Source organism: Pyxicephalus adspersus, chromosome 2 (assembly GCF_032062135.1).
Source record: "Pyxicephalus adspersus chromosome 2, UCB_Pads_2.0, whole genome shotgun sequence".
Taxonomy (NCBI): Eukaryota; Metazoa; Chordata; class Amphibia; order Anura; family Pyxicephalidae; genus Pyxicephalus; species Pyxicephalus adspersus.
This window is the reverse complement of record NC_092859.1, coordinates 117,237,668-117,249,752: the sequence shown is the minus strand read 5'-3', so window position 1 is coordinate 117,249,752 and position 12,085 is coordinate 117,237,668. Positions and strand designations below refer to the sequence as shown.

General features: G+C 36.5%; 1 protein-coding gene across 1 annotated transcript in view; it reads right to left on the bottom strand.

The window, feature by feature from the left end:
* The window catches only part of TBC1D2B (TBC1 domain family member 2B), a 32,736-nt gene that overhangs the window by 11,161 nt on the left and 9,490 nt on the right, over positions 1-12,085 (bottom strand). The window contains exons 4-7 of the mRNA XM_072402064.1: positions 9,138-9,307; positions 7,463-7,671; positions 2,600-2,986; positions 766-876 (exon numbers count right to left, since the gene is read on the bottom strand). Of these exons, the coding sequence (XP_072258165.1) occupies positions 766-876; positions 2,600-2,986; positions 7,463-7,671; positions 9,138-9,307 (877 nt within the window). The remainder of the gene's footprint in view (positions 1-765; positions 877-2,599; positions 2,987-7,462; positions 7,672-9,137; positions 9,308-12,085) is intronic.

The window sequence follows — 12,085 nt, the reverse complement described above, 5'->3', positions numbered from 1 at the left end:
CCACCTGCTGGGATGATTGCAATCCACATTGCCCTCTCTGCACACACTAAGGACGCGCTGAAACTCTAGACCATGCCCTACTCTGTTCCAGCCTTCCTACAGGGGGCACAGGGCGAGCGCAGTATTAATGTTCGGCCCTGCAGTGGCGTCACCGTCCATGGCTGAAGTCACACTGTTGCGGGTCCTGGCAAAGCAAGACCCCCCCCCCCCTCTTTTCCAGCATGGCTTCCTAGCAAGGTAATTCGGCTCTGTCACAGCACTGGGACACCATCCCCGGGAGCCTGACTGGTGTATAAGCCGAGGGTGACTTTTTCAGCACCATTTTGGGCGCTGAAAGAGTCGGCTTATACGCAGGTATATACGGTAAAAGTTTAATACAGAGTTTATGAACTTGGATTACTATGTCTAGATATTGGACTAGCATAGTAGGTCTATGGTAATGTTTAGGTTTATACCATATATGTTGGTTTCGTTGAAGTTTGAAATAAATTAGACAATTTTTATTTACTTGGCTAACAAAAGCCTGCTCTCTCTCTCCTCCACACAGTTTTTGATGCAACTGTAGCAATCATCCTGTGGTTATAGATAATTTAATATTACAACTTTAAATATGAATTGGATAATCATAATGTATAAAAATATTTTTGTGTTGTCAGTTTTGAGCAGCCTGTTCATTAACAAATCTTTAAAGGTAAGACAAGATACAGTTTTACAAATCTGACTTTTGAACTGCACCTTCAGTTTTTTCAACATCCAAAGCATTACCTTTGCTTCCAATTCTTGTTCCCTTCCCTCAGAATTTCTTCGCAGAGCTGAAAGCTCCAAGATTTCTTTGTTAAGAAATTTGTTTTGTGCCTTGTATCCTTGCAGACTGTCCTGGTGATACAGAACAAGCAGTTATACATAAAAAACACAGAACCAGGAGACCAAAGACAGGAATATACCATATTAACAGTAAACAAAATAATTGGACATTTTTTTTGTAAAGATCTGTAGACAAAACTGCTGGCCCTTCCTGCAGCTGCAATCCAAGGTCAAGAACTTGCTGTTCTTCAGACTTTCACAACCTACATTATGCAAGGAATATTCAACTGTGTTCTTTATTTGAAAATGTTATTATGTCTGCAATGTCATTTGAAGTAGATACATTGAAGACCTTGTGTTCCTGACAGCTTTAAGACAATTGCCTTCAAATATTAAGGACTATGGTGACAGATTTACTTGCAGATACAAATACTATAATGATAAATAAAAATTTTGCAATAAAAAACAAATATTGCTTTGGCAAAAAGAAAAACATGTTTGCTTGTGTGCACTATTTATTATCTTTTGTTTATAAAGCCCCCACATAATATGCAGCGCTATACTATAATTAAGGGGTGCAGATAACAAACCTGCATACATAACAAACTTTGATACAGGAGGAGAAGAGAACCCGGTCTTTAGGAGCTTACAATGATTGTCTTCAAGGACTCTGCACTGTTCTGTGTCTACATGGCCAGCAACATTTTTTTTGTTTATTCAATAACATTCACATTTAGAAAACTAGTGTATGGCTAATAAACATTATGATACAAACACACACATTTTATCATTGAAGAATATATCACAAATGACTATGACAAAGCCAAAAGCAAACAAGTATGCAGATCTGGAACAGCACATAGAGCATTTTACAACTTATGGCTATCCTAATAAAGCACTGCAAAAAAAGTGCTATAACCTGTTTTTATTGGCTGCCTTGGCTTTTTTTGCACTTTTGGTGCTTCCAGTAGTACAAAAATGACCAGTATATATATACAAAGCCAAAAGAAGTAGGTATGTAACAGGAAAGAAACATAACGCTTAAAAAATACACTTCCTGATGAGGCACTAAATGTCACATAAAAAAAGACTTCCTCTGTCATGTATAATTGTGTATTAAGAAACTGTTTCAGTATATTACCTATTGTATACTTCAAACAATTGACTGAAAAATATCTGGTGGAATCATCTGTTAAGTAACAATGAAAGCTGAGGCAAAAGTTGTGTGCTGTGGGTTATGAATATGTAATAAGGAATTTTTAGAGCACATAAATATTTGGAACAAATGTATTTTTTTGTTGCTTGGTGCATGCCATGGTAGCACCTAATGTTGGCAAGGTGACAGTGGTGTGTAAAATCTATTCATCTAACGAATAGGACAACTAAAAGAAAAAGTAAAAGGTATGTTTGTACTAAAAACAAACACATACCTACTATTTAAAAACATATCCTGTGGTCAGGATTCTTAATTTTCAATTTATGATGACTGACTCCGATGACTGGATGTTGGTTACAAGCATGAATGCTTTTTTAGTAAAATACTTTCTAAGGTTTTGAACTTTTCTCCTACTTGTTTTAGGCTCATATTCCCATACAGAAACATGGAAGTGTTACACATGGAATGTGGGGAAACTGATTTGCAGTACAGAGTGTGGCTGGATTCTCGGAGAAAAGTTGTGCAAATGTTTATCCATAGTTCTAGAAGTCTAGAACTGTCTATGTTCTCATTTTTTCTGTAGGTAACACACTTCTGCACAGCAAAAAAAAAATGCAATACAAAATGGACGGTACATACTTGTAACCGGCTTAGGTCTTCTTGGTCCTTTGGAAAACATGTCAGGCTTTCTGAAGATTTAGTGGATAAAGGGGAGGACTGCTCATAGTCACTAATCTGCCTGGATAACCTCATGATCACTTCATCTTTTGCTTGTATTGTCTCCATCATCATGCTGAGCTGGTCCTTTAGATTCTCTATGCTGCGTTTAAGGTCTTCGGTTTGCTGATGAAGGTTTTCTTTTTCCTGATCTTTCCTTTCCAGAAGACGATTCAGTTCCTGAATCTGATCATCTTTTTGTTGCAGCAATTTGATGTAATCCTTAGAGGGCCCATCACTGAATGGACTGGAAAGGTATTTATCATACTGTGATGACCTCAGTGACTGTTGCAAAAGTTTTACCAGTTCCTGGCAAGAAAATGAAAAGAAAAATGTATCACAGGAACTCACTTTATTAGATCAGTGCAGGAAAATGAACAGGTTATGGGCAACCTAAAGACCACTTAAAATTTAAATTATGGAAATGAAGAGCATATATGAAAACATAAATATATGTACGCTTTTCCATTCTAATCAAAAATTGACAGCCAGGTGTGGAAAAACCCAACTAGCTACAGCCAGTGTATATCAATACAGATTGTTTCCATGAACTTTAAAAAAAAGTCTTAATATAAACCAGTGATATGTCCATTCCTGACCAACTTTAATCCCATGCTCCCTCCCCATCAGCACATATTGACCGTTCTTTCTCTCCTACATCATTTTGTTCAATACGGAGTAATGAAGAAAACCCAGATACCTTAACATATGACACAACTGGGCCAATCACAAAGGTCAGACATGAAGCTGAGAGTTATGAACATTATGACTCCACTAACACAGGACATTCTTTGTGTCAATGGCAGGTGTTAGGAGGAGCAAAGTCTGGGCAGGTTCATTTTAATTTTCCTCTTGCTAAGGAATCCAGTTTTGCATTAATCAATTGCATTCAGAACAATAACACTTTATAAAATAGCCGTTTTCACTATATGCAAATAAAAAGAACACTATCCTATTAATCTACAGGTAAATAAACAGCAAAGAGTCAGTTTTTTATATAAAGTTTGTTCCTTCAGTCCAGTTGCATGTGGCTAACTAGTATGAGATATAAATAACTTGGATGAGTGAGAATCTTTGCAGGCATATTTGGTTTGCAATAGAATCACAATTTAGTGTCATTAATATTACCTTTGTATTACTTTTTATCTACTGAAACAATGATCAAAGTTTTTTTTATTTTGTTTAGGTTTGTGTCTTTGGATTGCATAATAAAATTAAAACATTTTTGTAATCCTGCTATCCCCCCAAAAAAGCCTTGTTTGTTCTAAAAATTAAATATGTGTTACTTCGTTCTCTTATGAAAATGGTAAATCAACAGGTCTATCACAAAATGTAAAAACTGCTCCAATTTATAAGTGATTTATAAGGTCTGATTCATAAGGGGTGTACAGGTGTGATAAATGATCAATATGAAGGAAGACCTTTAATTGAACATAGAAAACTCCAATATTTTGAAATGAGTAGTTGCAGAAGTCACTAAATATAACCAGTTAATATTTCTTCCTGTTTCTTATATGGCAGAAAGGACAATATGGACCTGAAACTTAAAAAAAATGCTGTGTATGTACCCATAGGCTACATTACCATAAATAAAGGAAGCTCTTATTGCTCAATGGAAGTCAAGCCTTTTTCCTTGATTAGGCGTTCTGCCTAAATGTGGAAATCACATATTTACCTTTATCAACCAAACCTGATCTGCTCTGTGCCCAATAATTTCTGATGGGGGCTTGACTTTTCCTGGCTGAGCTCTACCAACTGCCACTGTGCATTTAGGATTCTAAACACAATCCTTTAGGGGGTTATTAATTTACAATCGCTCTCTGCACGGTGTTGAAAATCAGTAGTCCTCAAACTACGATCTGCTTGTCTTTTACCAACCCTTAAGCTACGTACACACGTCCAATGGTTCTGGACCAATATCGGACGAGAATCTTGTGTGTACAGCTCTTGTCGTCCATCCCCCAAACGACCGCCCTGGCAGATCTACGAACGATGGACAAGGAACAATCCTGAAGGGAAGAGAGAGTGCGCAGCAGGGTGCCGCCCCTTTGTTCTCCCCCTCCCTTCTCCATAGAGCAGAACAGTGCTGTATATACAGCGCTCATTCATGCATCGTGCAGTCCTTTGTCGTTGGAAAGGATTGTGAAACATCCTTTCCAACGACAATAATTGCACATGTGTATGCAGCTTTATAACTATCCCCTCGTGACTGCCTCTGCCCCAATTTTGTCATTCAGTGTCAGGCTGTGTGCACAATAGTAATGTAACTGTAGCTGGTATTGTCAGGTGGAATAATCTCCCTACAGTGCCAATGAACACCAATGCTGTGGGAAAGAGGATTTGGAGTGAGGATGGTTCTGAGTTACTATAACACATATGGTACATAGTTATGCTCCGCAAGATTATTTTTCTTCTCTTGCAAAAATTTGGCAATAGAGGTAAATATTTGTATTGCGAGACCACTTCTCCCCAGCATGTTCAGATTATGTATAATGACTTGAGTAGTTATTGGGAAATGACACATTGCCTGGATTTCTGGGAATACGTTATCCAATTTGCCATAGGTCTTGTAATATATTAATCTCTCCCTTTTCTTGATCAAAGTTTGTTAAAATTTTTTTGGAAAGACAGGGAAACTTTCTTACAAGTGTTAATATGATCTAGAAGGTATGAGGGACTGCACATGTGGTCCGTCCTATTGTATGGTCACGATATCTGCACAGATCTGATGGCTCTGTAGATTATTCTCTAGTGGAAGTAAATTTTGTTAGTCTTCATCTATATTATTTCCCTTTCTTTCATTAAATAAAAAAATGTTGAAACAGCCACTGAATTCTAACTGTACCCAAAATATTTAGAGAGATGATGCAATGAGCACATAAACCGCACATACAAAGAAACCCTGCAGCTGGATCTAGTTGCCTTCACTGCCTAAAGTTTTTTTTATTTTTTATGGATGTCACGAGATCAGAAAGACTATGCTTAATAACCATCTCGGATCCTGAACACTTCCAAAAGGAAAAAGGAGATACGCACACAACTCACATGATCAGGAAGCTATTTATAGCATCCAGACGTTAACAACATCCAGCTGGGGAAAGAACTACATCTCTGGTAAATCCTTGCAAATGAACATGATTAATGGCTGAATATTTCCACTGGTTTGACCCCTAAATCACAAGACACTGCTTCAGCTCACATTTCCCAATATGTTACTTTCTTGCCAGCGTGCAAATGTTGCACAAAAAAAAATTCCTATAAAGTGTTGGCTTTCTTTTGTGAGAGCTTCATCAGTTTACTAGCGTTAACCAAAGATCTCTCCATTTACTTTTATTGAGACATTAGAAATTTCCTGCTCTTGAAGGACATCCGTAATGAAGCAAAATACCTGTATAAGAAGCCTCGAATGGAAGCTGCCATCCTTCAGCTTCTGGGTAACATAACAGATCTGCAGAAGTGAAGTTAATTTAAGAAGTTTCACTGTGATGAAGTCTATTTCCCCAAGACTTGTATGCAGCCTAGGGGACTAAAAATGCCGGATTCCACATGATTCTTATATCTCAGCTTTTCATGCCAGAGTATTTTAAACTGTACCTATTATGAATTATAAACTAAAGGTAACCATTTTCTTGGATGCTCTAGTACTTATTATTTAGTATTATATAGTATACCTATTATTTAGTATACTTTCACGAACAATGTTGCTACATATGCAGCAGACAATTTAACACACCACACGTCTAACATCCTAATTTTGTGATACTTGTGAGTAGTTCCCAATTTCAATCAGTTTCAAAACGACAATCAGAAAATGCAGAATGGCTGCCAATATTGTGCTAACATATTTATACTTTCATAAGCAAGCAAGCGCAGATTTAAATTGCTGGAGCTCAGAAGTAAGAGACTAAACACATACATTTAGTGGTGTATGTGCCTTAAATGTAGTACATCATCAATTCAAGAACAGATCCTACTAGTAGGATCATTGATTTATTCCCCAAAAACAGGGATCAGCTATGGTAAGGATATTAATGTGAGCTAATTTAAGGGACAGTTATTGACAAAACTTTGATTTTAAAGTTCAGTTGTTGGCACTACATAAATACATAATAAGTACATAATGAGTAATAAAAATATTTAGTGTATCACATGATCTCCCAATAAAGAATGTGGTGTGTTTGTCAACTTTACCACGTGCACAATAAGATCTAGCACTTGCTGCAGAATTTCCGCCTCCCTTTCACTCTCCATTCTGGTAGGTTATTTTTTTTCCTTAATTTCACAGATATAAAATCCAACCAAGCATGTGTTACACAATATATGATTGTACAGTGCATTAAACACTCATTCTGGGTACTTTTTGTATTACTCTATTATTGGCTGTGTGGATGGTTTAGTATAACTCTGTTAGAAGAAAAAAAATTGAAAAGTAAAGCCAAATATGGAACAGAACAATTTTAGGAGGAAAAAGTAGGATAAGGAGGGGATAGGATGGGTTTGTGGGAGAGAAAAGAGAGTTTTGTATGTTAGTTAAGTAAGAGTTCTAGAAAGTCTACCCTAGAGGGACTAACTAAGTATTAGCCTATAGTAAAGAACGGCAGGTAAACGTGTGCCATTCTGAAACAAACTATCCAGATAAAAAACAAATTTTTCTGAATTTTTCCTCTCTGAGATTCAATTACAGGTTTCACTTTGAGGTACAATAATGGAACTGTGTGATACACTAATGCTGTATAAATACATAAAATAAAAACATACAATGAAAAAAATACATATGCAGCAAACCTTTTGGCTGTTCAGTTCTTGCCTCAGTCTCTCCAGTTCCCCTTGCTGGTTCTGAAGTTTTAACTGAAGGTCAAAATCGATTTTTGAGTCATTTCCAGGTAAAGCCTCCACCGAAGAATTATCCATGCTGTTTAAATTTTTGCTCATATGTGATAATGGACGCCTGGCTTTTGCAGGAAGGCGTGGAAAATCAAATGGGAAAACCATTCCTGAAAAAGTAAAATGAAAAAAAAAGCCCTTTACTTTTGCTTTTTATATATATTAAAAGTTAGGCAACAATCATCATTTAAATTAGAAAGTATAGTATGCTTTTCAATTCTTGCAGTTCTCAAGTTGCCTTATAGTAATTTTTTTGTGATTTTAGCCAAGCTTGCTTTTCCATTTTTTCTTACAAAATATGCCGCTAAAGTGTCTCAGCGCAGTGAAGTGCCTCTCTCTAAAAAACTGTTTAGATAAGAAGTTACCTACATACAGAATGTATTGCTTTGAATAAATTGGTGGACTTCTAGATTTTCACTGTGAGAAGGAAAAACATTTGGAAGAACAAATATATATATGCAAATATAGTTGTCTCAATGCACATATAAAATTCCAAGTTACAAAGAGAAACACTTTTTTTTTTTAAACATACCAGTCATCATGTCTTGAGCTTGCACATATATATTTCAATTTCTAGGGTAATCTAGATTATCTCGAATACTATACAATGCATTAGAATATATAAATGCATTTTCTTATGCAGTGTGTTTATATATATAGAAAGGAAAGGAAATGGTTATAATATGCACAGTACAAGCATAGAAAAGCCAGTGTCAGTGTTCAGTGCTGTTGCAGGTGGATCCTTCACTTCGAGCGATGTAGCAGCTTTTGCTTGTTGACAGTAAAGTGAGATGCACAGGGTTCTTTGTACTGCACACAACTGAAGATGATAGCATAGGAGCTGTGCATCAATTTGCTAGAAGAGCAAAGCAGAAAGAAGTACAAAATGTTTGGCCTCTGTGAGACACTGACCATCCAGGAAATAATAGGAGGGGTGGCTGGTTAAGTGTGAGAAGGAAGCTGTGGATGAAGAAGGAAAAAGGCTGCAGGCCAAGGAGGTGAAACGCAAGTGCTAAGCGTCAACTGCAGGCAGAGAACGTAAGATGCCAAAGATGAAAGCATGGAAGTCGACGTTTTGGAAGGGAGATGTTTTGGGGTGTTGTAGTTGATCAGGATAGTGATCCACTGGGTATGTGTGTTTTTTTTTTCATAAATTTAAACAGCAACAGGATCACGCTCTTTTTATGTGTCTTGATATCAGTTTCTTCCTTGGGATACTTTTCAGTATATAAAAGATTCCATGTATAACCACTTGTGTTTTTACAGTGCTTAGATGGTAGATAAGGAATTTTTTGTATCTCAATAGATAGTAGTATCAGGTGTATACAGAAAAGACAGTTAACAGGAGATGTGAGAGCAATGTGTCTTCTTTCTTCTTCTTCTTCCTATTATTATTATTATTAATATTATTATTATTATTATTAATAATAATAAACAGTATTTATATAGTGCCAACATTTTACGCAGCGCTGTACATTAAATGGGAGTTGCAAATGATAGACAAATACAAACAGTGACACAGGAGAAGAGGACTGAAGAGCTTACAATCTTCTTATTAATATTTATATTTCCATACCTTGGTTTTTTTGGCCCATTTCCACAGGTCTCCTCCTACTCTCCTGTAGGAGTGACTCCTCCAGTTCTTTAGGAGTTGGATTTAAAAGTTCCCATTCTTCGTTTGTGTAGAAGGTGCTCTTTCTAGTGTCTTGGCCACTTCTGCCAGGTCTAAAGTTCTGCACGGAGTTTCTACAAAATAACAGCAAGAACTAAGTTATTAGGACTAGAAAGTGCAATGAGTGCTTCCAAGGCAGCTTTTACTCAAGTAACAAAAGAGCGTGTGGTCACAAACCCAGTAATTTTTGTCTATTCATTCTATGACTTTCATTAATTTATTTTATCTTAATTTAAAATAGTATATTACAAAATGAGAACATGCAAGATATAATTACAAATAGGGTGTTGAAATCACTGTAATAACCAATTAACAACCCCAAAGTGTTACCGAGAGGAAAGACTAGACTTGAAGTTTTACAGTACCTGAAATCATTGCAAGTTAGGCATTTTTGTTCTCTCCTTTCATAACATTTTAATAATTGTCAGAAACTTGGGGTGCAGAAAGAAATCCTGCCAGTGTATCATGCCAAGAGGGAGATGTGGATCAGACATGTTGTGGTGTGGATCACAACAATTCTATTAAGTATAGTTCAGGAACAGATGGACATGTGCTGTCAACTACAAAAAATGTATTACTGAGAATTGCACAACAAAGCGCTGTCTCTTTTTACATTGATACAGCCTTTATTATGTTTTCTCCAAATACAGTTCTTTGTTAATATGATTACAGGACTAACATGGTTTTGTTATAAGCAGGTCCCACCAACAAGTGAATATTTATGGTTTTCAAGATAAATACCAGTTTTCGGCTGGTACTAAGACAAACAGCAGGAGCACACATATTGGTTGTTGGTTGTAGAACAACAGCATAAGTTACATTTAATCAAAGAGAATACAATCATCTGCATTTGCACAACTTCCACTGACTTAAAATAAGCTTTGAACTAATTGGCTAATGTTACTTGAAGAGAACATTTGCTGTGGTATAGTAAACATTTAGAAAAGTTAAATGTTTTAAGACTCACAAGAACTTTCTTTTTTGCATGACATTTCATCAGGGTTTCTCATATTATATGAGGGTCTCCTGCGCCTGCTCGTGGCTGTATATGCAGTGTGAAATCTAAGGTTTTGCTGCCTCTGACTGGCTCAGGAGATCTGCAGTAAGATTTGAGAGTCACCCTATTGTTCTACTCCCTGTTGTTCTTGCTGTAAACCCTGACACGAGGATGCAAAGCCCTGTCCTATGCTAGCAAGACCATACCAAGAGGGTAAAAATTCACACATGGACCTAATTATTAAAGCTCACCAAGTCTGGAGAGGACACACTTTCATCAGTAAAGCTGGGTGATCCAGCAAACCTGGAATGGACTTCTTAAAAGTAATTTGCTATTTGTTAGCAAATGTTTTCAATCCTGGACCTGATTCATTGCAGTTTTGCTGGATCACCCAGGTTCACCAATGAAAGTGTATCCTCTCCAGCCTTGGAGAGCTTTATTAAATCAGGGCCAGTGTCACTATTCATAACAAGGCAGGCTCTATCAGTAATGGGGAAAAGATTAGATGCTAGGAAACCACAGACAAAATTTGGTTACTAGTCTTTTGCTTTCTTGTCTAGGCTTCGGCTAAATTTAAGAATGTTTTGATTAATTGCATAAAAAATAACAAAGACATTTGTTACGATAATAGGCCATTATGAATGTGTCCCCCTACATAATTACATAGTAGTCAGGTTGAAAAAAAAGCCCATCAAGTTCAACCACTGGGGAAATAGACAGATAAAAGCCCAATAGACATAGTTGATCCAGAGAAGGCAAAAAAAAAATCAGGGTTCAAAACCAAATCCTCCCTGATCACATGAGGCAATTGGATGTTCCCTGGATCAGCAGTCTCGAAGTTTACTTTAACACTCAGTTATATTCTGTGCTTCTAGAAACGCATCCAGCTTTTTTAATAAGCAATCTAAAGTATTTGCTGTAACCCTAGAGGAAGGATCTTTCCTTTCAGCCATGTGTCTATTATTTTTAAATCTTATAAGACTTATATGAAATAACTTAGTGATTTAGAAAAAAAATAAGGTATGTATGTTTAAAAATTGAGCCTAATATAGTGGAAGAAAAGATCTATGAATTGACCACACATAAGCTGTCCCTTGACCTAATGACAATAGATATTCTCATCAAAGGAGTAGAATGCTTTTGGAATGTAAGGGAAAAAGACAGTACATATTTTTTAAGCTGGCCAAATTTTAGGTATCTGATAAAAAATGCAATAACAGGAACTACAGCGAAGAGAACACACACACATATATACACAAGTTACCATTATCCACCCACTTAAGAGTAATATGACTCAACACAGTAGTAACAAGTTCAATGCATATAAGTAAGTTTTGTCGCAGGAAATGTACAGTGCGATAATAAGGCAGACCACATAGCTGTCAGCACTTCACAAAAGCCTTTCTAATCTTTAGAACTGTATATCTTTTAGGTAATGCAGGAAGGAAATCAGCCTCGCATACATGAAAATATAGGAATCTGATTTATAAGTCAGCTGCAAATTAGAGATTACAAAACCTCTTGTGCTGTGTTGTAATCCAGAATACCAGTGATTAGACAATTCTAAAGAAAATGGTTTTGGTTCCTAGCATGATATAATGAAAAATACCAGAAGTATGCAGTGTGTCCTAGGCAAACACAATAGCCAGCCAGTGGTGACAATGCTATGAAAAGCACAAATAAGCAGTGTCAACACAAAGACCTTTCACTGCTTTTTACATAACATAGAATTAAAGTATACCCTGTTTCCCCGATTATAAGACACTCTCTTATATTTTTTGAAATGCCAAAATATGCCCTGGGTCTTATTTTCAGGGGATGTCTTATTTTTCCAAGAAGAAGACTACAGTACACA